The sequence below is a fragment of the Rhinichthys klamathensis genome, unplaced genomic scaffold (genome assembly GCF_029890125.1).
Source record: "Rhinichthys klamathensis goyatoka isolate OS25496 unplaced genomic scaffold, OSU_Roscu_1.1 h1tg000244l_1, whole genome shotgun sequence".
In the NCBI taxonomy this organism is placed as follows: Eukaryota; Metazoa; Chordata; class Actinopteri; order Cypriniformes; family Leuciscidae; genus Rhinichthys; species Rhinichthys klamathensis.
The window spans coordinates 2,027,565-2,053,338 of record NW_026606766.1 but is presented as its reverse complement, the minus strand read 5'-3'; the positions used below and the strand labels follow the sequence as shown (position 1 = coordinate 2,053,338).

General features: G+C 43.2%; 2 protein-coding genes and 2 long non-coding RNA genes across 6 annotated transcripts in view; 3 read left to right on the top strand and 1 right to left on the bottom strand.

Moving 5' to 3' along the window:
* The window catches only part of LOC130100550 (meiosis regulator and mRNA stability factor 1), a 56,954-nt gene extending 52,777 nt beyond the window's left edge, over positions 1-4,177 (top strand). For all 3 annotated transcript variants that reach the window (XM_056266032.1, XM_056266029.1, XM_056266031.1), the window contains 4 exons: positions 886-1,116; positions 1,226-1,286; positions 1,733-1,810; positions 3,617-4,177. In XM_056266032.1, coding sequence (XP_056122007.1) covers positions 886-1,116; positions 1,226-1,286; positions 1,733-1,810; positions 3,617-3,915 — 669 coding nt within the window. In that variant the 3' untranslated portion in view covers positions 3,916-4,177. The remainder of the gene's footprint in view (positions 1-885; positions 1,117-1,225; positions 1,287-1,732; positions 1,811-3,616) is intronic.
* Positions 4,178-4,185: 8 nt separating this feature from the next.
* LOC130100555 (uncharacterized) lies at positions 4,186-5,428 on the top strand. Its single transcript, XR_008808890.1, has 2 exons — positions 4,186-5,226; positions 5,257-5,428. It is a non-coding gene; the product is annotated as an uncharacterized LOC130100555 (long non-coding RNA).
* Positions 5,429-6,895: 1,467 nt separating this feature from the next.
* Positions 6,896-7,037, top strand: LOC130100556 (uncharacterized). The gene is made up of 2 exons (XR_008808891.1): positions 6,896-6,938; positions 6,977-7,037. It is a non-coding gene; the product is annotated as an uncharacterized LOC130100556 (long non-coding RNA).
* A 1,450-nt stretch (positions 7,038-8,487) lies between these two features.
* Positions 8,488-25,556, bottom strand: bmerb1 (bMERB domain containing 1). Its single transcript, XM_056266036.1, has 6 exons — positions 25,330-25,556; positions 24,045-24,165; positions 16,553-16,626; positions 12,587-12,701; positions 11,879-11,940; positions 8,488-8,826 (listed from the first exon to the last, which is right to left on the bottom strand). The coding sequence occupies exons 1-6, from the start codon at positions 25,415-25,417 to the stop codon at positions 8,714-8,716; spliced, it is 573 nt and encodes a 190-aa protein (XP_056122011.1). The 5' UTR covers positions 25,418-25,556; the 3' UTR covers positions 8,488-8,713.
* Between the last annotated feature and the right edge of the window lie 218 nt (positions 25,557-25,774).

Below are 25,774 nucleotides of genomic sequence, written 5' to 3'. Positions count from 1 at the left end.
TAGCATTGTTGGGAGAAGTCCAATTTACATATGTGGTTTCAACAACCAGATCATTTACACTTGTCCAGTTTCGTCTGTTAAGCGGCCCAGACCTCCTCCTGAAGCGGTTTGAGCGATCGGATTTAAATCCGTTTCGGAGGGCATTTACACCTGGTCTCTTCACGATCGGATAGCTATCAGATCACAGAAACACATGAAGTGCCCTGGTGTAAACAGCACGCAGTTACATCATCATTTAGGATGAAAAGAAAAGGGAAAAAAGCTATAAATTCACATCTGTGCCTTAGTGATGCGCAGATCCAAGTAATACAAAATAATATTCCAATTAATTGCGGGTAAATTAGCTACATCATTAATATGTTTAAATAAATAAATGAAAAAAAAACTGTTTTAATGATTTTAATAAAGATACTGAACTCTCATTTCCGGTAAAACAGTGTGCGTCATGCTTTTACTTTCGTTTTCAACAATATCTAGTGTAAGGTCAGTAAGGTCTTTACACACACTTGATGTACCAATGCTGCTTTCTTGCTGCAATGACCCTCTGGGCTCTTCATCTGTGGTCGTCTGCAACATGTTAGTATCAAAATGAGCGCAATCATAGTGTCACATGATCAACGCGACTAGTCGACGTCAAGCTTAAAACGGTCGACTAGTCGGTTCAACCCCTAGTAGCACATTGATCTGGCAATCGTGGGTCTTTCATGGATTGGTTTTCCGGTAGAATGTGCACTTCGGATTCTAACCCGGAGAGAGTAAACCATCTGGGATACTCGTTTCAACACACGATTTGGGACACACTAATGCTAATTTCAAATGCTATTTAGGACCGATAGTATGTGAAATGATACGCAGCATTAGTCTGTATATCTGGTTTCTCTCCAGCTCTCTGAGGATGATGAAGATGATGATGACGGAGACGCTGAGGAGCGTGTGAGTTTGACGAGACTCTACCAGTTTGCCCGCAGTGTCCGTGCGCTTCTGCACACCTATCACTATAACCAGATCTTCCTGTCGGAGTTCTGCGGCGCCTTCAGCAAATACACCGGCCGAGAGTTTCAGCCGCTGACGTACGGATACAAGACGCTGGACGAGCTGCTGGCTGCCATACCTCAGGTTACACACACACACACACACACACACACACTCTAACCTCTGCTTTGATTCAGCATGCTCACATACACGCCTCAATGAACCGATTCTCTCTCATCTGTGTTTTCAACAGGTTGTCTGGATCAAAGGTCACGGTCACAAAAAGATCATAGTCCTGAAGAACGATATGAGAGGTATCAGAACCCTTTTTTGTTGGCAGATGCAGGATCTGAGTTTGACACCCCTGATGTAGCTCTATTATTAATGAACACATGATTCAATGTAACCCAGATAGTTAACAAAGAAACAGTGTTTGTACACATGCCAGATGGGCGTCTTTTTTTATTTTTTTGTGATCAACTTTTTATTGTCTTTAGATATAACAAAATAACATCCATTCAAACAGACAGACAGGGAAAAGGGGGAGCAACATGTATATTATCAATAATTTAATAATTCTCGAATTTAATAATTTAGCATTTTAATCAACAGTAAAACATTTTTGTCAACCTTTTACCATATGTCTTGGAGTATCGTGATATGTGTCGAATCGTGGCATGAGGGTCTCGCTACACCCCCAGCTGTTTGTGATGGAGTGTGTGTTAAAAGTCGAGCTGAATGTGTGTGTTTGCCTGTGCAGCTCGAGGCAGTCCAGCGGCCACTTTAGACGGTCCTCGTCCCGATGAAGAGAGTCGGTCCACCGACAGCCCCGCCAGCGGTAACTTCACATTTTCACATTTATTTGTATAGGACTTTTCACAATACACAATACAGTCCACATTACAATTTACAGTGATCTGTTATCAGAGGAAACTGTCTAAGTTATGCATGTCAGAAAATTTACATATACAAAATCACAGTTAGCGAAAAACGTATTCATTTAATATTTTAATGCAGAAACAATGAGCTCATTGAAGTAATAAATACTACTTATAGTCTTCTTATAGTCTTCTAATACTTCCATGAGACGGCGCTTTTTATCAGGACACAATTTTAAGGATTTATTTATGGATCCAGAATGAAGTACATTTAAAGAATCTTTTATAGAATTGTCCTTTTTTTTTTTTTTTTACATGTACTTTATTTTTATTCTTTATTTATTATTTTATTTAATTTTTTGTTTGTCTAAGTTTGTTTTAAGCAGGGATGTCCCGATCAGGTTTTTTTTGCCCTCGAGTCCGAGTCATTTGATTGAGTATCTACCGATACCGAGTCCCGATCCGATACATATATAATACAAAAAAAAAAGAATAAAGAAGAGAGAAAAAACAGATCCAGGATGTTCCTTATTTTTTATTTAATTCACCTTATTTTAATATTCAACAACTCTGTTAACAAACAGAGCACTTCTGTGAGGTAGCTTGAACAATCAAGTAATAAATAACATATAATCTTCACTTTTGGACTTTAGTGCAACAGTAAATATAGAAAAAGTCTAATATAAAAACAAAGAGCACCTCAACTTAAAATACCCGGCAGGCATGTAAACAAAAAATAAAAATGTTTTAAAAGTGTATAAAAAAATAATGAGAATATATATATATATATAGGCTAAATTAGGGGTGTAACAGTTCACAAAATTTGCGGTTCGATACGATACAGCAAAAAGAAAGAAATGCCAGAGAAATTTCCTATTTATTAAAGGAAAAACTATTTTTAAATAAGTGTGTTTTCCTACATCTTGAAACTTTCAGGTTTATAAATGGGTGTCATCTTTGAAGGATGAACAAATAATGTTTTGGTAATCACATTAAAAATAACATTTTAAATATATATTTATATAATATTTGAGTTTTGAAGTGCAACATTAAATCCATGTTCATTCACGGCACAATGTTTCTCCTGTTTCCACGTCAGCGCTGTTTGATCTAATAGAGATCTACGGTTAATAACGGAGAAATGTGAATGCTTCTCACTAGATCTCGCAGCGATGTTATTACTTCAGTGGCGAACTCAAATGTTTTCTTCACTGGATCTCTCAGCACAGTGTCGCTTGATCTCGCGCTGCACAGATGTTGCTGGTCTGAACTGATAAACGGTCCGTGAAGCACAATATAATGAGTAGCGCAGTTTCGTTCCGCTTTCATTACGCTTGCCATTTGATGTTGCGCAGCGTTGTGGTGATCGCGCCAGCGCGGATTTTGTCGGCAGGAAAAATGGTCCTAGGAATCGTTCGGTTTGTATGCGTACCGAACCGGAAGCCTCGTACCGAAAGGGTTCACTGATTACGAATACATGTACCGTTTCACCCCTAATTTACATATATCCGAGTCCTGATCGGGAGGTAACGTCCGATTCCGATCGAGTCTGAAACCACGTGATCGGATCGGGACATCCCTAGTTTTAATTATGTTATACATATAATATTATGTTGTTAAATGTTTAATATGTATCTGCCATGTAATAGCTGGTGCTGAAACTCAAATACTACTTGTTAACAAAACGTCACGGCCCCGACGAACACGCGCACATTACCCTGCGCTTCGCTAATCCGCGTGCGCGTGTGTGTGTGTGTGTCCGTCAGGTGAGCTGGAGCTGCTGTGTCTGGGTTCGGGATCTCCCGTGGATCTCCTGTGTGGCCCGGTCCCGTCCTGCCTGCCGTCTCCTCAGCTGCGACCCGACCCGGTTCATCCCGGAGATCTGATGCGCTTCGATCCGGTTCACGATCGGCAGCCTCGACCGGCCAACGGCCTCCTCACAGCGCCAGATAGTGGGTCGAGTCAACCGAAAGCTTGCATTACGGACAGCCCTGGTCGACGGACAACACGAAACAAGGTCAAGCTAGCGGCTAACTTCTCCTTCACGTCCGCCCTGTCAGGCTAACGCCGAACGAGTCCCGCGACATCACGGTGTCTTCGTTAGCATCTCTGTGTCCTTCCCTTTGACTCTGTGTGTCTGTACAGAAACATCATGTGACACAGATGTTATTCTGTGAGAGGAAACAGTCGTTCTGTGTGGGGAATTTCTGTTTTCAAAACTTTTGTGAACTCGTGTTCTCAAACCAGCTCCTGCCCGTGGGATTGGTCTTTCGTTACTACAAATGCTAGTTATCAATGTCTCGTCTGAGCCTGAAACGTGCCGACCGCAGCTGATCGGACCTGTGAAATCATGACGCTTTCATCCAAACCTTCATTACGGTGAATCTGTGCCTTTGTTTGAGACGTTATTTGTGTTGTTTGAAGCACATGGGCTTCGTTGAATGAAATTGAAGGTGGGTTTCGCTTAAAACCGTTTTCTGTTAATCCGTTTCAGAGCGGGAGCCTGTTATTAAAGAGCCTTCCTCCTCTCTTTTAAACGCATTCATTAGTCAAAGCCGCCCTCGTCACATGACTCACGGAAGCCGAATCGCTTAAGTTCATGTTGTGAATGAAATTCTTAAAGGAATGTTTAGTTTAAACCGCCTCGTTTCAGATTCACGGGCGTCCGGATGAGTCGCAGCGGGCCGAAGAGCGACACCCTCGTAATCGCATATCTGCAGTTTGTCGTGTATTTTGGTCCAGAAGTTGCTTTGTAAGTTATATGCACATCGTGCATAAACCCTTGTTTGCGATGAGTAGCTGCAGTTTCCTCTTTTACGTGTTTTGGCAAAATGGTGCTAATCAGACGATGTTCCTCTGGAAATGCCAAGGTTGTTTTGGTGAACCTTGAGTTTGTGTCTTCGCTCTCTGCAGAAGCTCTTGGTGATTTGAGACCGGCTTTTACAATGGTTTGTATCAGACGCCCTCGGTCACGGTGAGGTTGATCTGTGTCACTGTGGTGTCACATGCTTTCGGCTGGAGAAAACCAACGACCCGAACGCTCAAGTGTTCTGCACTCGTGACCGCCGAACGCATCGGTGTGTTGATGTTCGACGGCACGTCTTCTGTTAAGGGTGTCTCTCCTCGGTCCTGACGTCTCTCCTTCCCCTCAGTTGAGTGTTTCTGGAAGCTGAAACTCTGCGGTGAAGAAGTACGTGTGTCTTCAGAAGAGAAGCTCTGTGTTTATATGCATGTTTGCATAACGTTCGCCTCTCGTGCTGTTGTTGGATAGATGGAGATTTGGTTTATGCAGGAATGTGTGTGTGTGTGGGTCTGTGTGTGTGTGCGCATCTCCGTTCCTCAAGTGCAGTTTTAGTATTTGTGTTTATCCTCTCGCGTCCATCCGATGAATCCAGAAGCCTCTCAGGTTTGCGACGTCAGCTGAACATCATCCGCTTCATGTGTGACGTGGAAGTTCAGGCTCGAGACGCCGGAGGTCTTGTATGATTTTAGTCTCCACCAGAAACTTGTTTGTTTTTTTCATTTTTATGTAATGACCAAATATTTTCTGTCATGTATAATAAATATCACAAGCATCATTTGGTGTCGAGGTTTGCTGCCTTTCTGATGCGTTTCAGTCGTTCGTCTGTGTGAAATGCATCTCAATGAAGAACTGTTGCTTCAAACAAGTGTTTTAGTATCATTGAGGTTTTATTAACATTTTGAATTAGCATTTTTTATATATATATATATATTCCACTTCCATGTTAGTTTCAGTTATTTATTTCGTTGTGTTATTTTTAAGTGTTTTTTTTTTTATGTCTATACATATTTTATATCGTGCCCACAGATTTGTTCCCCTCGTTTTAGTAAATAATGGCCGCGGTGAAATAATTTGTTCACTTGTTTTGTTTTAACTAGAATGAGGTAATGAATTAATATAAGTAAAATCGAGCGCACAATATATATATAAAGTCCCCCTGTGGTGAAAATCCAGCTTTTAATGTTGTTTGTGTCTATGTGGTGTTTTTAATATGCTTTAAGACACACCGTGTGTAAGTTCATAAGTCGACAGCATTGCTGAGTATTTTCTGCTTAAAACTGCAGTGAACCAAAGACAGTCTCAAAAACACGGTTTGAAATCGCTGGTGTTTCTGAAGTCACAAACGACCTTGTAACCAATCAGATCAACGTGTGATCGTCAACCAGTGGATCTCTGAGCTGAGTGAGTGAGTGGAGGCGGGGCTCATTTGCATATTCATAGAACCGCACATACTAAATGAGGCAAGGGTGTCGAGTTACATTCAAGATATTTTAACGCATGAAGACATTTTTTTCAAATGAACAAATGCTTAAATGTGTTATTTTGGTGATCAAACATGAGATCATTACACATTATATGAAGAATCTGTCACTCATAAGCAGTGTTGGAGGGTAATGCAAGGTATGTAATTGGATAAAGTAAAGTAACTCATTTTAAATGTATTAAGCAATGTCTTTGCTGCTGACCTTCAATGATCCAATTGTACCATACTAGGCGAAATATCTTTAGTTAAGCGGCAGTTCAGCTGAAGGGTTAGTTTGAGCAGCGCCCTCTACTGTACAGGAGTGAACTTGCTTTTTCATTTCACTTTTGGTCTGGAAGGGCCTTAACATTTGCCAAAAGTACAACTTTTTTCGTTGTTCTTGTTAAAAACAAGCAAAACAAGCCCAGCCAAGATGAGTAAGGTAAAAGTAAACTAATGCATTACTTTCCATAAAAAGTAACTTGTCACGTTTTGGGGAGTATTACAATATTGTAACACTTTACTTTTTAACTTCCCCAACACTGTTCATACACATTGATTTTTGCTGAATTACTTTTATTTTTTATTCCGTGGCGGAAACAAGCTTCCATAAATACATGACATCCAGTGAGTGAAAACAAAAAACTGCAAATCAAACACTAGTAAATGATGCAGCTGTGCTGAGAATACCAGACGGTTAATGAAGGAGCAACACACACTGCTGAAAGAAACTTTATTTTTGCAGGACATTCACAAGTGCCACTGATATCCTGCTTTTACTCTGTTTAATTCAGATTATCTGACCTGCTTAAATATCACCACAGTTCAAGAGGCAACAAATGCCTAAAACTCCAAACACAGTTTTCATATTTGTGCACATATCTGACGAGGTGGTGTGTTGATCCGGTTCTGGGTGCAAGAACACGTACAGAAATCCCCAAATCTTCAGAATCACACTCGAACCTTTAGGGAAGTATTTGGAGAAGTGTCCATGGGATAATGACACTATTGAGTGATTGTTTATTTACAGGGGCTGCTTATGTCTGGTAGTGAAAACGGTCTAATACACTTTGGACTGAGACGCACGTGTGTTTAAAAACTCATAATAGTGTTGTTTAACGGTGATGCTGTGGTGAGATTCTGTTGTGCTTGTGACCGATTAGTCATAACTCTTAATGTTTGTTCACACCAACAACAATAACTATAACGATGAAGACGGTTATAAAAATGGTTCTAAATACAACAGAATATCGTTCTAGAGAGAAACCATATCCACAGCTAAAACTACTAGCCTAACTGATATAAATCTAAAACATTATTCATTGTCTCTATTAAAGACAAGTAACAGTAGTTTTTAGTTAAACAAATGTACATAAAAAAATTGATTTTTTTTTAGATTAATCCTAAAAGTTTCAAAAGTTATTCAGTCAAGGGCAATGAGTTTTTAATTTTATTTTCTTTGTTTAACATTAAAACACAAACGGCACCAGGAATATTAGGCTCCTGTCACTTTAAGAGCGACGCCACGGATCTAATACAGGTGAAACTCGAATTCAAATATCGTGCAAAAGTTCATTTATTTCAGTAATTCAACTTAAAAGGTGAAACTAATATATTATATAGACTCATTACATGCAAAGTGAGATATTTCAAGCCTTTATTTGTTATAATTGTGATGATTATGGCTTACAGCTTATGAAAACCCCAAATTCAAAATTAGAATATTGTGAAAAGGTTTTCATATCTGTAAGCCATAATCATCAAAATTATAACAAATAAAGGCTTGAAATATCTCACTTTGCATGTAATGAGTCTATATAATATATTAGTTTCACCTCTTAAGTTGAATTACTGAACTTTTGCACCATATTCTAATTTTCGAGTTTCACCCGTATAACTATTACACATAAATTGTCTTTCGCGACTGATCACTCAAGCCGTATCCAACTGTGTTTACTAGCATACTCACATATTTTGCCACCATTTGTGTGTGTTTTTCCGTTCAAGCACAAGACGACGTGAAACAGAGCTCATTTCAGTATTCGCACGCTTTCTGAGACACGGCTTTCTGAGCGCACCAAACTTCCAGCGTAACGATTTGAGTTCCTTTTCGTGTCTTCTTGCGCTTGAATATTTTAATTGTCAAACCTTAAACTTTCACGCCGATGCGATGCTGGCTCGTCAAGTGTCCCGAGCGTCGGTAATGTTCACAACATTGCATTGTTAGAACTCATAACAAATGTTACCGGCCGACTGGCGATTGAGTTTCATACTCGCTGACACTGATTTTTACTCTCATTTGGCGCTTGGCAAGTGTTAATTTCCGGCCTTGAACAGAGCCATATCATGCGTCAGTGTGGACACTAATATAGTAATCACTATAGTTATCGCTCTTGGTGTGAACGGACCTTTATAGTTTACACCCACGTCTGCTCTTCTGGTCCTCCGGACTGCAACGAAGCGCTTGCGCCGGAGGAACTGTTGAGTTTTACATGCTGCAGAATCTCAGGCTTTTACTGCTCCAGTGAACACATCCAAACGCATTAACATATTCATCAAATGGACTTAACAGGGTTATGGCTGAGGGTGAGGTGGTGTTCACATGACGGTGCACTGAGTGGCTCCGCAGCAGTCTTTAATGAGGGCCGCGCTGCTCCGGCTCAGGGACGGCTTGTTCGTGGGAACTTCAGATGTTCGTGGTTTCGGAGCTCCTGTGGGGGACAGAAGAGCCAATCAGAGATGGACAGAAGAGCCAATCAGAGATGGACAGAAGAGCCAATCAGAGATGGACAGGAGAGCCAATCAGAGGTGGACAGAAGAGCCAATCAGAGATGGACAGAAGAGCCAATCAGAGATGGACAGAAGAGCCAATCAGAGATGGACAGAAGAGCCAATCAGAGATGGGCAGAAGAGCCAATCAGAGGTGGACAGAAGAGCCAATCAGAGGTGGGCAAAAGAGCCAATCAGAGGTGGACAGAAGAGCCAATCAGAGGTGGGCAGAAGAGCCAATCAGAGATGGGCAGAAGAGCCAATCAGAGATGGGCAGAAGAGCCAATCAGAGATGGGCAGAAGAGCCAATCAGAGATGGGCAGAAGAGCCAATCAGAGGTGGACAGAAGAGCCAATCAGAGGTGGGCAGAAGAGCCAATCAGAGGTGGACAGAAGAGCCAATCAGAGGTGGACAGAAGAGCCAATCAGAGGTGGACAGAAGCGCCAATCAGAGATGGGCAGAAGAGCCAATCAGAGATGGGCAGAAGAGCCAATCAGAGATGGGCAGAAGAGCCAATCAGAGGTGGACAGAAGAGCCAATCAGAGATGAACAGAAGAGCCAATCAGAGATGAACAGAAGAGCCAATCAGAGGTGGGCAGAAGAGCCAATCAGAGATGAACAGAAGAGCCAATCAGAGATGAACAGAAGAGCCAATCAGAGATGGACAGAAGAGCCAATCAGAGATGGACAGAAGAGCCAATCAGAGATGAACAGAAGAGCCAATCAGAGATGGACAGAAGAGCCAATTAGAGATGGACAGAGGAGCCAATCAGAGGTGGGCAGAAGAAAGAGCCAATCAGAGGTGGGCAGAAGAGCCAATCAGAGATGGACAGAAGAAAGAGCCAATCAGAGATGGGCAGAAGAAAGAGCCAATCAGAGATGGGAAGAAGAGCCAATCAGAGATGGACAGAAGAGCCAATTAGAGATGGACAGAGGAGCCAATCAGAGAAGGACAGAAGAGCCAATCAGAGATGGACAGAAGAAAGAGCCAATCAGAGATGGACAGAAGAAAGAGCCAATCAGAGATGGGCAGAAGAAAGAGCCAATCAGAGATGGGAAGAAGAAAGAGCCAATCAGAGGTGGGCAGAAGAGCCAATCAGAGGTGGGCAGAAGAAAGAGCCAATCAGAGGTGGGGAGAAGAAAGAGCCAATCAGAGGTGGGCAGAAGAAAGAGCCAATCAGAGGTGGGCAGAAGAAAGAGCCAATCAGAGATGGGCAGAAGGAAGAGCCAATCAGAGATGGGCAGAAGAGATGGGCAGAAGAAAGAGCCAATCAGAGATGGACAGGAGAGCCAATCAGAGGTGGACAGAAGAGCCAATCAGAGATGGACAGAAGAGCCAATCAGAGATGGACAGAGGAGCCAATCAGAGATGGACAGGAGAGCCAATCAGAGATGGACAGGAGAGCCAATCAGAGATGGACAGAAGAGCCAATCAGAGATGGACAGAGGAGCCAATCAGAGATGGACAGGAGAGCCAATCAGAGATGGACAGGAGAGCCAATCAGAGATGGACAGGAGAGCCAATCAGAGATGGACAGAAGAGCCAATCAGAGATGGACAGAAGAGCCAATCAGAGATGGACAGGAGAGCCAATCAGAGATGGACAGGAGAGCCAATCAGAGATGGACAGAAGAGCCAATCAGAGATGGATAGGAGTCAGGGGTCACATGACTTCTAGCTGCGTTCACGCCATGTCAGAATTACAGAGATTACGACTTCGCGTTCACGTCCTTGTAAAACCATAATGGTAACACTTTACAATAAGGTTCATTAGTCAACATTAGTTAATGTTTTAACTAACAATGAGCAATACATTTGTTACTGTATTTGTTAATGTTAGTTATTAAAAATACAGCTGTTCATTGTTAGTTGACAGTGCATTAACATTAGATTTTAATAAAGTATTAGTAAATGTTAAAATGAACATTAACAAAGATTAATAAATGCTGTATACGTGCAGGTCATTATTAGTTAATGCTAACTATGTAGTCAACTAATGAACCTTATTGTAAAGTGTTACCCTCATAATAATAACTTAGAGAAATATATTTATTGACTTGTACCGCCTGACCGCTTTTTGCCATTGATAGTGTTTGCCATAACTCATAATTCCCAAACCTATGGTCCAAACATAGACAGCCACATGTTATCCCGTAACGACGGCATTCGTGTCCTCCTGGGAAGTTCGTATTTACGAGTTGGGAAGTCGGGATTACGACGTCAGGTTCAAGTCACTGTGACTCGGAAACTCTGAGCTCAAAATCCCCAGTTTCCCACTCGTAATCACGACTTCGTGGAAACATTCATGTGTTCAACGCGCAAAAATGATGTTTCCGACATGACTTGAGCGCAGCATTATTCAGCATTATATAGTTTCAACTTTTTTTCTTATACATTTTTATTTCAAAATTCAAACATTTAGGAAACATAAATCAAAAATCAGATCAAATGTGTACAAACAGATGCCACAAATAACTTGAAACCTGTTTGACACTGACTGGTTACTTGTTAAAGCAACTGCCTCACGTCACACTACGTGCAACACTGTCATGTCAAGGTCAAAGTTGAGCTGTGTGTGTGTGTGTGTGTGTGCCCAGTGCAAGTCATGTGAAAACCCCTTAAAGTCACCATGAAATCAAAATGCACATTTTTTTTAATGGAATATTAGTTTGTTGCACATCAATATTGTTTTAATAATCCTGCAGCATCTCTTCTCTGATGACGAGGGCGGGGCTATAACCTGTCACTCACATGAGATCAGCCAATAGCAAACCACAACCATCCAATCAACTCCCCACAGACAAATCAAACCCCGCCCACATGTGTTCCTGTTCCAGAAGCGTTTCACTCGATATACGACACAGAGGAGAAAACACTAGTGTGACTTCTTTCATGATGACTTTAAGAAAGGCCTCAGATCTCTCATAGTGAAATAAACATTTATGTGAGAAATTAAAGCAAAGGAAGTGTCCCGTCTCATGAGCGAACTCTTACTCTGTATTCCGCTGAGCTTCTGTCGGAGGAACTCGGCCATCTCTTTATCCTCCTCCTGCTCCCTGTAACACACACACACACACACACACCGGGAAACTCACTCAGTCTGAGGAACTACATGTGACCACACGTGTCGCCAATAAAAGCTGTGATGTATTTAAGTCAATGTGGTAACACCTCACAATAAGGTTCATTAGTTACCATTAGGTGATGTATTAACTAACATAAACTAACAATACATTTGTTACAGTATTGATTAATCTGTGTTAATGTTAGTTAATAAACATCCAGCTGTTCATGTCAGTTCACGGTGCATTAACTAATGTTAACAAATACAGCCTTTGATTTTAATAACGTATTAGTAAATGTTGAAATTAATATTAGCTAAGGTTTATAAATGCTGTAGAGTTATTGTTCATGTAAACTAATGAACCTTATTGTGAAGTGTTCTCGTTGATCTTGTAGTTTTTTGTATGTAGACTAGTCACTAGTGCACTCTTAGAAAGACAAGATAAGAAACAAAAAATTTCTTACAAAATTTAAATCGATATATTGATTTGAACTATTTCACATGATCATTTTGAAGAAAAAACTCAAGATCCAGTTATATCAGTTATTTTCTACCGATAAGATGTTTAATTCATATTAAAACAAGATGAAGTGTGATAGATCCCCGTAAAGCCTTTAAACACGGGAAGCGTTCCTGACCTCCGCCGCTCGACCTCTGCGTCCTCCACCAGGAAATCTCTCTTCTGCACCAGCTGATGGATCTCCACCAGTAACGTCTCCTCTCTCCGGCGCTGCTGCTTCGTCTTCTCTGCGTCTGTGTGTTCAGGTGAGTGTGTGTTAGATGAGAGTATATGGACCGCTCACATAAATTACATCTGAAACGTCATCCAGCAGGTTTGAGTCTCAATAGGAGAAAATAATTCTCACTGGTGAAAATATGCTCTCATAATGTTTTGCTAACGTTTAAATTCATGTTCCCTGGATGTTCAAAACGTCCCCCTGTGGTGAAAATCCAGCTTTTAATGTTGTTTGTGTGTCTATGTGGTGTTTTTAATACGCTTTAAGACACACCATGTGTAAGTTCATAAGTCGACAGCATTGCTGAGTATTTTCTGCTTAAAACTGCAGTGAACCAAAGACAGTCTCAAAAACACGGTTTGAAATCGCTGGTGTTTCTGACGTCACAAACGACCTTGTAACCAATCAGATCAACGTGTGATCGTCAACCAGTGGATCTCTGAGCTGAGGGAGTGAGTGGAGGCGGGGCTCATTTGCATATTCATAGAACCGCGCATACTAAATGAGGCAAGGGTGTCGAGTTACATTCAAGATATTTAAAGGCATTGCAACATGACATCATGACTTTGCGTAAACATACACGCCACTTTCAAGTCAAGTGGCGTGTTATCTATACGCATTTTGAGCTATTGCGTGTATGTGCACGCCGAAACGAACCGTCATCTTTTGCGTGTATGTCTACGCCGTTAAATGTCCGAGCGAAATGAAGCAAAATGTAGATCTACATCTGGGGAGCAATATTTTTTTCCCTAGTATGGTAGGGGAAGATTCATAGATGGTATTAACCCCAGTGACGGGTAGGTTTAGGGACGGGGTTGGTGTAGGTCATACATTTATATATACAGTAATATAACGTTAAGTCAATGGCGTTGATAAACACGCTGAAAAGCGATTATGCGTGTTGATAGCACGCCAAAAATGGTAATACGAATTGGCGTGTGATACATAAGCCATTTCATGAGATCAGTCTGGGCATGAAGACATTTTTTTTTCCATGGAAAAAAACTTTTAAATATGTCATTTTGGTGATCAAAGATAAGTTTTAAGGGATAAAATTGACTACAGATGACTTTAAATATATATATATATATATATATATACAGGTCCTTCTAAAAAAATTAGCATATTGTGATAAAGTTCATTATTTTCCATAATGTAATGATAAAAATTAAACTTTCATATATTTTAGATTCATTGCACACCAACTGAAATATTTCAGGTCTTTTATTGTTTTAATACTGATGATTTTGGCATACAGCTCATGAAAACCCAAAATTCCTGTCTCAAAAAATTAGCATATTTCATCCGACCAATAAAAGAAGTGTTTTTAATAAAAAAAAAAAAAATCAACCTTCAAATAATTATGTTCAGTTATGCACTCAATAGTCAATACTTGGTCGGGAATCCTTTTGCAGAAATGACTGCTTCAATGTGGCGTGGCATGGAGGCGATCAGCCTGTGGCACTGCTGAGGTGTTATGGAGGCCCAGGATGCTTCGATAGCGGCCTTAAGCTCATCCAGAGTGTTGGGTCTTGCGTCGCTCAACTTTCTCTTCACAATATCCCACAGATTCTCTATGGGGTTCAGGTCAGGAGAGCTGGCAGGCCAATTGAGCACAGTAATACCATGGTCAGTAAACCATTTACCAGTGGTTTTGGCACTGTGAGCAGGTGCCAGGTCGTGCTGAAAAATGAAATCTTCATCTCCATAAAGCTTTTCAGCAGGTGGAAGCATGAAGTGCTCCAAAATCTCCTGATAGCTAGCTGCATTGACCCTGCCCTTGATAAAACACAGTGCACCAACACCAGCAGCTGACATGGCACCCCAGACCATCACTGAAGGAAATGCCAAAATGCCTGAAGTCCAGTCTTCCTCCAGACTCTGGCACCTTGATTTCCGAATGACATGCAAAACTGAGCAACAGTCCAGTGCTGCTTCTCTGTAGCCCAGGTCAGGCGCTTCTGCCGCTGTTTCTGGTTCAAAAGTGGCTTGACCTGGGGAATGCGGCACCTGTAGCCCATGTCCTGCACACGCCTGTGCACGGTGGCTCTGGATGTTTCTACTCCAGACTCAGTCCACTGCTTCCGCAGGTCCCCCAAGCTCTGGAATCGGTCCTTCTCCATAATCTTCCTCAGGGTCCGGTCACCTCTTCTCGTTGTGCAGCGTTTTTTGCCACACTTTTTCCTTCCCACAGACTTCCCACTGAGGTGCCTTGACACAGCACTCTGGGAACAGCCTATTTGTTCAGAAATTTCTTTCTGTCTTACCCTCTTGCTTGAGGGTGTCAATGATGGCCTTCTGGACAGCAGTCAGGTCGGCAGTCTTACTCATGATTGCGGTTTTGAGTAATGAAACAGGCTGGGAGTTTTTAAAAGCCTCAGGAATCTTTTGCAGGTGTTTAGAGTTAATTAGTTGATTCAGATGATTAGGTTAATAGCTCGTTTAGAGACCCTTTTCATGATATGCTAATTTTTTTAGACAGGAATTTTGGGTTTTCATGAGCTGTATGCCAAAATCATCAGTATTAAAACAATAAAAGACCTGAAATATTTCAGTTGGTGTGCAATGAATCTAAAATATATGAAAGTTTAATTTTTATCATTACATTATGGAAAATAATGAACTTTATCACAATATGCTAATTTTTTGAGAAGGACCTGTATATATATATAGATTTTATTCTTGATTATACAAATATTATGGGAATGTCCTTTGGAATGTTCTCCGAAACTAGTAGTAACATTTAAAGGGATACTCCACTTTTTTTGGAAATAGGCTCATTTTACAACTCCCCCAGAGTTAAACTGTTGAGTTTTACCGTTTTTGAATCCATTCAGCCGATCTCCGGTTCTGGCGGTACCACTTTTAGCATAGCTTAGCATACATCATTGGAGTGGACAAGACCATTAGCATTTCTCAAAAAAAAATGACCAAAGAGTTTCGATATTTTTCCTATTTAAAACTTGACTCTTCTGTAGTTACATCGTGCACTAAGACCGACGGAAAATGTAAAGTTGCGATTTTCTAGGCTGATATGGCTAGGAACTATACTCTCATTCCTGCGTAATAATCAAAAAACTTCACTGCCGTACCATGAGATCAGCAGGCGTAATGATATGACGCAGCGCCTGAAAATAGTTCCGTTGTGTTGACGGAAGGTGGCCTATTTTCAGGCGCTGCATCATATCATTACGCCTGCTGATCTCATGGTACGGCAGTGAAGTTTTTTGATTATTACGCAGGAATGAGAGTATAGTTCCTAGCCATATCAGCCTAGAAAATCGCAACTTTACATTTTCCGTCGGTCTTAGTGCACGATGTAACTACAGAAGAGTCAAGTTTTAAATAGGAAAAATATCGAAACTCTTTGGTCATTTTTCTTTTAGAAATGCTAATGGTCTTGTCCACCTCAATGATGTATGCTAAGATATGCTAAAAGTGGTACCGCCAGAACCGGAGATCGGCTGAATGGATTCAAAAACGGTAAAACTCAACAGTTTAACTCTGGGGGAGTTGTAAAATGAGCCTATTTCCAAAAAAAGTGGAGTATCCCTTTAATAAAGGATTAGTCGTTTCATTAACGATGTATAAATAATGTTTTGTGCTAACGTTTTGAGAACATTATTAAAGATAACCGAACAAACGTTCTATTAACGTTACTGGAAGAACGTTTGTCCATAACCTTGCTAGACTGTTCTCTGTCCGCTGGGTCTCGTTTGCTGGATTTCCACTCAGCTATACATGCAAAGTTTGAATTTGTGCTTAATTGCAAAAATCATCAGAATAAATTCATAAAAGTTTATAATACAGTGTATTTTCAGTAGTTGTGTATACTGTAGTTGACGGAAACACGTTCTCTTCAGTCACCTGGCACTGTCACGATCTTCCTCAGCTCCTGTTTCAGGCTCATGATGTCTTTGCAGAGTTGAACATCGTCCATCCTGAGAAGAACAAGAGAATCTCAGCGTTTGGTTCAGACACTCGCATGAATCTGAGCGTTTGGTTCAGACACTCGCGTGAATCTGAGCGTTTGGTTCAGACACTCGCATGAATCTGAGCGTTTGGTTCAGACACTCGCATGAATCTCAGCGTTTGGTTCAGACACTCGCGTGAATCTGAGCGTTCGGTTCAGACACTCGCATGAATCTGAGCGTTTGGTTCAGACACTCGCATGAATCTGAGCGTTTGGTTCAGACACTCGCATGAATCTGAGCGTTTGGTTCAGACACTCGCATGAATCTGAGCGTTTGGTTCAGACACTCGCATGAATCTGAGCGTTTGGTTCAGACACTCGCATGAATCTGAGTGTTTGGTTCAGACACTCGCATGAATCTGAGTGTTTGGTTCAGACACTCGCATGAATCTGAGCGTTTGGTTCAGACACTCGCATGAATCTGAGCGTTTGGTTCAGACACTCGCATGAATCTCAGCGTTTGGTTCAGACACTCGCATGAATCTGAGCGTTTGGTTCAGACACTCGCATGAATCTGAGCGTTTGGTTCAGACACTCGCATGAATCTGAGCGTTCGGTTCAGACACTCGCATGAATCTCAGCGTTCGGTTCAGACACTCGCATGAATCTGAGCGTTTGGTTCAGACACTCGCATGAATCTCAGCGTTTGGTTCATACACTCGCATGAATCTGAGCGTTTGGTTCAGACACTCGCATGAATCTGAGCGTTTGGTTCAGACACTCGCATGAATCTGAGCGTTTGGTTCATACACTCGCATGAATCTCAGCGTTCGGTTCAGACACTCGCATGAATCTGAGCGTTTGGTTCAGACACTCGCATGAATCTCAGCGTTTGGTTCATACACTCGCATGAATCTGAGCGTTCGGTTCAGACACTCGCATGAATCTGAGCGTTTGGTTCAGACACTCGCATGAATCTCAGCGTTTGGTTCAGACACTCGCGTGAATCTCAGCGTTCGGTTCAGACACTCGCGTGAATCTGAGCGTTCGGTTCAGACACTCGCGTGAATCTGAGCGTTTGGTTCAGACACTCGCGTGAATCTGAGCGTTTGGTTCAGACACTCGCATGAATCTGAGCGTTTGGTTCAGACACTCGCGTGAATCTGAGCGTTTGGTTCAGACACTCGCATGAATCTGAGCGTTTGGTTCAGACACTCGCGTGAATCTGAGCGTTTGGTTCAGACACTCGCGTGAATCTGAGCGTTTGGTTCAGACACTCGCGTGAATCTGAGCGTTCGGTTCAGACACTCGCGTGAATCTGAGCGTTCGGTTCAGACACTCGCGTGAATCTGAGCGTTTGGTTCAGACACTCGCATGAATCTGAGCGTTCGGTTCAGACACTCGCGTGAATCTGAGCGTTTGGTTCAGACACTCGCGTGAATCTGAGCGTTCGGTTCAGACACTCGCGTGAATCTGAGCGTTCGGTTCAGACACTCGCGTGAATCTGAGCGTTTGGTTCAGACACTCGCGTGAATCTGAGCGTTCGGTTCAGACACTCGCGTGAATCTGAGCGTTTGGTTCAGACACTCGCATGAATCTGAGCGTTCGGTTCAGACACTCGCGTGAATCTGAGCGTTTGGTTCAGACACTCGCATGAATCTGAGCGTTCGGTTCAGACACTCGCGTGAATCTGAGCGTTCGGTTCAGACACTCGCGTGAATCTGAGCGTTCGGTTCAGACACTCGCATGAATCTGAGCGTTTGGTTCAGACACTCGCATGAATCTGAGCGTTTGGTTCAGACACTCGCATGAATCTGAGCGTTTGGTTCAGACACTCGCATGAATCTGAGCGTTTGGTTCAGACACTCGCATGAATCTGAGCGTTTGGTTCAGACACTCGCGTGAATCTGAGCGTTTGGTTCAGACACTCGCGTGAATCTGAGCGTTTGGTTCAGACACTCGCGTGAATCTGAGCGTTCGGTTCAGACACTCGCGTGAATCTGAGCGTTCGGTTCAGACACTCGCGTGAATCTGAGCGTTCGGTTCAGACACTCGCATGAATCTCAGCGTTCGGTTCAGACACTCGCGTGAATCTGAGCGTTCGGTTCAGACACTCGCATGAATCTGAGCGTTTGGTTCAGACACTCGCATGAATCTGAGCGTTCGGTTCAGACACTCGCGTGAATCTGAGCGTTCGGTTCAGACACTCGCATGAATCTCAGCGTTCGGTTCAGACACTCGCGTGAATCTGAGCGTTCGGTTCAGACACTCGCATGAATCTGAGCGTTTGGTTCAGACACTCGCATGAATCTGAGCGTTCGGTTCAGACACTCGCATGAATCTCAGCGTTCGGTTCAGACACTCGCATGAATCTGAGCGTTTGGTTCAGACACTCGCATGAATCTGAGCGTTTGGTTCAGACACTCGCGTGAATCTGAGCGTTCGGTTCAGACACTCGCGTGAATCTGAGCGTTCGGTTCAGACACTCGCGTGAATCTGAGCGTTCGGTTCAGACACTCGCATGAATCTGAGCGTTCGGTTCAGACACTCGCATGAATCTGAGCGTTTGGTTCAGACACTCGCATGAATCTGAGCGTTTGGTTCAGACACTCGCATGAATCTGAGCGTTTGGTTCAGACACTCGCATGAATCTGAGCGTTTGGTTCAGACACTCGCATGAATCTGAGCGTTTGGTTCAGACACTCGCGTGAATCTGAGCGTTTGGTTCAGACACTCGCGTGAATCTGAGCGTTCGGTTCAGACACTCGCGTGAATCTCAGCGTTCGGTTCAGACACTCGCGTGAATCTGAGCGTTCGGTTCAGACACTCGCGTGAATCTGAGCGTTTGGTTCAGACACTCGCATGAATCTGAGCGTTTGGTTCAGACACTCGCATGAATCTGAGCGTTCGGTTCAGACACTCGCATGAATCTCAGCGTTCGGTTCAGACACTCGCATGAATCTGAGCGTTTGGTTCAGACACTCGCATGAATCTGAGCGTTTGGTTCAGACACTCGCATGAATCTGAGCGTTCGGTTCAGACACTCGCGTGAATCTGAGCGTTCGGTTCAGACACTCGCGTGAATCTCAGCGTTCGGTTCAGACACTCGCATGAATCTCAGCGTTTGGTTCAGACACTCGCATGAATCTGAGCGTTCGGTTCAGACACTCGCATGAATCTCAGCGTTCGGTTCAGACACTCGCATGAATCTCAGCGTTTGGTTCAGACACTCGCATGAATCTGAGCGTTCGGTTCAGACACTCGCATGAATCTGAGCGTTTGGTTCAGACACTCGCATGAATCTCAGCGTTTGGTTCAGACACTCGCATGAATCTCAGCGTTTGGTTCAGACACTCGCATGAATCTCAGCGTTTGGTTCAGACACTCGCATGAATCTGAGCGTTTGGTTCAGACACTCGCATGAATCTCAGCGTTTGGTTCAGACACTCGCATGAATCTGAGCGTTCGGTTCAGACACTCGCATGAATCTCAGCGTTTGGTTCAGACACTCGCATGAATCTGAGCGTTCGGTTCAGACACTCGCATGAATCCCAGCGTTTGGTTCAGACACTCGCATGAATCCCAGCGTTTGGTTCAGACACTCGCATGAATCTGAGCGTTTGGTTCAGACACTCGCATGAATCTGAGCGTTTGGTTCAGACACTCGCATGAATCTGAGCGTTTGGTTCAGACACTCGCATGAATCTGAGCGTTTGGTTCAGACACTCGCATGAATCTGAGCGTTTGGTTCAGACACTCGCATGAATCTGAGCGTTCGGTTCAGACACTCGCATGAATCTGAGCGTTCGGTTCAGACACTCGCATGAATCTGAGTGTTTGGTTCAGACACTCGCATGAATCTGAGCGTTTGGTTCAGACACTCGCATGAATCTGAGCGTTTGGTTCAGACACTCGCATGAATCTGAGCGTTTGGTTCAGACACTCGCATGAATCTGAGCGTTTGGTTCAGACACTCGCATGAATCTGAGCGTTTGGTTCAGACACTCGCATGAATCTCAGCGTTTGGTTCAGACACTCGCATGAATCTCAGCGTTTGGTTCAGACACTCGCATGAATCTGAGCGTTTGGTTCAGACACTCGCATGAATCTCAGCGTTTGGTTCAGACACTCGCATGAATCTCAGCGTTTGGTTCAGACACTCGCATGAATCTCAGCGTTTGGTTCAGACACTCGCATGAATCTGAGCGTTTGGTTCAGACACTCGCGTGAATCTGAGCGTTTGGTTCAGACACTCACGTGAATCTGAGCGTTTGGTTCAGACACTCGCGTGAATCTGAGCGTTTGGTTCAGACACTCGCATGAATCTCAGCGTTTGGTTCAGACACTCGCATGAATCTGAGCGTTTGGTTCAGACACTCGCATGAATCTGAGCGTTTGGTTCAGACACTCGCGTGAATCTGAGCGTTCGGTTCAGACACTCGTGAATCTGAGCGTTCGGTTCAGACACTCGCATGAATCTGAGTGTTTGGTTCAGACACTCGCATGAATCTGAGCGTTTGGTTCAGACACTCGCATGAATCTGAGCGTTTGGTTCAGACACTCGCATGAATCTGAGCGTTTGGTTCAGACACTCGCATGAATCTGAGCGTTTGGTTCAGACACTCGCATGAATCTGAGCGTTTGGTTCAGACACTCGCATGAATCTCAGCGTTTGGTTCAGACACTCGCATGAATCTCAGCGTTTGGTTCAGACACTCGCATGAATCTGAGCGTTTGGTTCAGACACTCGCATGAATCTGAGCGTTTGGTTCAGACACTCGCATGAATCTGAGCGTTCGGTTCAGACACTCGCATGAATCTGAGCGTTTGGTTCAGACACTCGCATGAATCTGAGCGTTTGGTTCAGACACTCGCATGAATCTGAGCGTTTGGTTCAGACACTCGCATGAATCTGAGCGTTTGGTTCAGACACTCGCATGAATCTGAGCGTTTGGTTCAGACACTCGCATGAATCTCAGCGTTTGGTTCAGACACTCGCATGAATCTCAGCGTTTGGTTCAGACACTCGCATGAATCTGAGCGTTTGGTTCAGACACTCGCATGAATCTCAGCGTTTGGTTCAGACACTCGCATGAATCTCAGCGTTTGGTTCAGACACTCGCATGAATCTCAGCGTTTGGTTCAGACACTCGCATGAATCTGAGCGTTTGGTTCAGACACTCGCGTGAATCTGAGCGTTTGGTTCAGACACTCACGTGAATCTGAGCGTTTGGTTCAGACACTCGCGTGAATCTGAGCGTTTGGTTCAGACACTCGCATGAATCTCAGCGTTTGGTTCAGACACTCGCATGAATCTGAGCGTTTGGTTCAGACACTCGCATGAATCTGAGCGTTTGGTTCAGACACTCGCGTGAATCTGAGCGTTCGGTTCAGACACTCGTGAATCTGAGCGTTCGGTTCAGACACTCGCATGAATCTGAGTGTTTGGTTCAGACACTCGCATGAATCTGAGCGTTTGGTTCAGACACTCGCATGAATCTGAGCGTTTGGTTCAGACACTCGCATGAATCTGAGCGTTTGGTTCAGACACTCGCATGAATCTGAGCGTTTGGTTCAGACACTCGCATGAATCTGAGCGTTTGGTTCAGACACTCGCATGAATCTCAGCGTTTGGTTCAGACACTCGCATGAATCTCAGCGTTTGGTTCAGACACTCGCATGAATCTGAGCGTTTGGTTCAGACACTCGCATGAATCTGAGCGTTTGGTTCAGACACTCGCATGAATCTGAGCGTTCGGTTCAGACACTCGCATGAATCTGAGCGTTTGGTTCAGACACTCGCATGAATCTGAGCGTTCGGTTCAGACACTCGCGTGAATCTGAGCGTTTGGTTCAGACACTCACGTGAATCTGAGCGTTTGGTTCAGACACTCGCGTGAATCTGAGCGTTTGGTTCAGACACTCGCATGAATCTGAGCGTTCGGTTCAGACACTCGCATGAATCTGAGCGTTTGGTTCAGACACTCGCATGAATCTGAGCGTTTGGTTCAGACACTCGCGTGAATCTGAGCGTTCGGTTCAGACACTCGCGTGAATCTGAGCGTTCGGTTCAGACACTCGCGTGAATCTGAGCGTTCGGTTCAGACACTCGCATGAATCTGAGCGTTTGGTTCAGACACTCGCGTGAATCTGAGCGTTTGGTTCAGACACTCGCGTGAATCTGAGCGTTCGGTTCAGACACTCGCGTGAATCTGAGCGTTTGGTTCAGACACTCGCGTGAATCTGAGCGTTTGGTTCAGACACTCGCGTGAATCTGAGCGTTTGGTTCAGACACTCGCGTGAATCTGAGCGTTTGGTTCAGACACTCGCGTGAATCTGAGCGTTCGGTTCAGACACTCGCGTGAATCTGAGCGTTTGGTTCAGACACTCGCGTGAATCTGAGCGTTTGGTTCAGACACTCGCGTGAATCTGAGCGTTCGGTTCAGACACTCGCATGAATCTGAGCGTTTGGTTCAGACACTCGCATGAATCTGAGCGTTCGGTTCAGACACTCGCATGAATCTGAGCGTTCGGTTCAGACACTCGCGTGAATCTGAGCGTTTGGTTCAGACACTCGCATGAATCTCAGCGTTTGGTTCAGACACTCGCATGAATCTGAGCGTTCGGTTCAGACACTCGCGTGAATCTGAGCGTTCGGTTCAGACACTCGCATGAATCTGAGCGTTTGGTTCAGACACTCGCGTGAATCTGAGCGTTTGGTTCAGACACTCGCGTGAATCTGAGCGTTCGGTTCAGACACTCGCGTGAATCTGAGCGTTTGGTTCAGACACTCGCGTGAATCTGAGCGTTTGGTTCAGACACTCGCGTGAATCTGAGCGTTTGGTTCAGACACTCGCGTGAATCTGAGCGTTTGGTTCAGACACTCGCGTGAATCTGAGCGTTCGGTTCAGACACTCGCGTGAATCTGAGCGTTTGGTTCAGACACTCGCGTGAATCTGAGCGTTTGGTTCAGACACTCGCGTGAATCTGAGCGTTCGGTTCAGACACTCGCATGAATCTGAGCGTTTGGTTCAGACACTCGCATGAATCTGAGCGTTTGGTTCAGACACTCGCATGAATCTCAGCGTTTGGTTCAGACACTCGCATGAATCTCAGCGTTTGGTTCAGACACTCGCATGAATCTGAGCGTTTGGTTCAGACACTCGCATGAATCTCAGCGTTTGGTTCAGACACTCGCATGAATCTGAGCGTTTGGTTCAGATACTCACATGAATCTGAGCGTTTGGTTCAGACACTCGCGTGAATCTGAGCGTTTGGTTCAGACACTCGCATGAATCTCAGCGTTTGGTTCAGACACTCGCATGAATCTGAGCGTTTGGTTCAGACACTCGCATGAATCTGAGCGTTTGGTTCAGACACTCGCGTGAATCTGAGCGTTTGGTTCAGACACTCGCATGAATCTGAGCGTTTGGTTCAGATACTCACATGAATCTGAGTTCGGACTCGCGTCTCACCAGAACCTCCCGCAGGCGCTGAATACGAGCCATTTCTGCCTCGATCTCGTCTGGAGTCATGGAGCTTTCAGCCATCGACACGTCCATCTGGCCTAGAGTGCAAACAGATGGAGGGTGAGTGAGTGTGTGTGTGTGTGTGTGTGTGTGTGGGACATATATGGGATTTTTATTTCTCTGCCCTTGAGTGTACCGTCCCACATTTGGGATTTAGAATGTTCAGTAAAAATAAAAATAAATAAAAATGATTAATTATGCAAAAAAAATGGTAAGACGCTATAATGAAATTTCCACCATAGAGAACAATTTTGCCACTAAAAATGTATCAACAGTTATTATACTTCTTTACCAAGACAACAACAGAGAATCTGTTGAAATGTAAGATGAAATGTAAGACATGTGATGTATGAAGAAACATAACATTTATGAAACTGCCATTTTATTCTAAAAATGTCCCACAAGTTCACCTGCTCGTATCAGGTTGACGGACAACTCGAGCTTGAGCTTAATAATAATTACTCAAATGAGTCATAAAAGAACAGAAATAATATTAAATTAAATCTTCCGTTTAGAACTCCATGTGTTATTTCTTCCACAGGATGTTATTAAACACAACTTTTGTAATCTTTTAGTATCATTGAGATTATTAATATTTTGAATTAATATTTCATAGTTTGCATTTTTATTATTAAGTGATTTTTATTATGTCTGCAGTTTTTAATTTTTTATATTTGGCAACTAGCTAAAATTAGTTCAACTTTAAAATATTTTTTTATATTTTAGTTTGTTTGTTTATCCTATTTCAACATAGGCCTAAATGTTTATGGTTTTAGTTTTAATTAACTGTTATAATCTTGAAAGGGTCACAAATAGACAAACAAACGGTGACCCTTAAAAACACGAGAGGTCAACAGTGTTATTGAAAACTGATGTTTTTTCTTTTGATACAAATGTATAACAAAAAATAATAACTGATAGCATCAGCATAAATATCGCGTCTAACAACACTGCAATCATATCTATTAAACCTAATTTCGCACTGACAATAACACTAGTATCAATGACTGAATAAAATAATATCTGATAGAAACGCTAATGCACGTCTGAAAATAATATTGAAATCATATTTCTATCTAATAATTAATAAGACTACTATCACATGGACGATAACACTAATGTCACGTCAGGTAATGACAGCGAAACCATATCTGATAATAAGACTAATATGATATCTGATAATAATAACATTGTTCTGTCACCTTTGTCTCTGCTCCGGTTCGTCTCGCGCATCGCGCCGTATGTCTTCATCGTCCCGTCGCTCTCAGAAAGCGCTTTCTTCAGTTCCATGGTCAATGTTGGTGTCCCAGATGTGGGATTTCTCTGCTTTCTTTGATTTCGTCTCTGTAATCACGCTGATCTGCGCGCATCGAACAACATCCTGACAGAATAAAGCTCCGTGACGTCACCGTGATGTGGGATGCAGAGCGCATGCGCACACGGGACGACGGGCTGACACAAAACACTGGACAAATAGCGCTAATCTGGTTAACATCGATACCAGTGGCATTAAATGGCATGATACAATAATCATACTAAGTGGCCTATAGCTAGAGTGTTAAAATACAGGTGAAACTCGAAAATTAAGAATATCGTGCAAAAGTTCATTTATTTCCTTAAAAGGTGAAACTAATATATTATATCGAC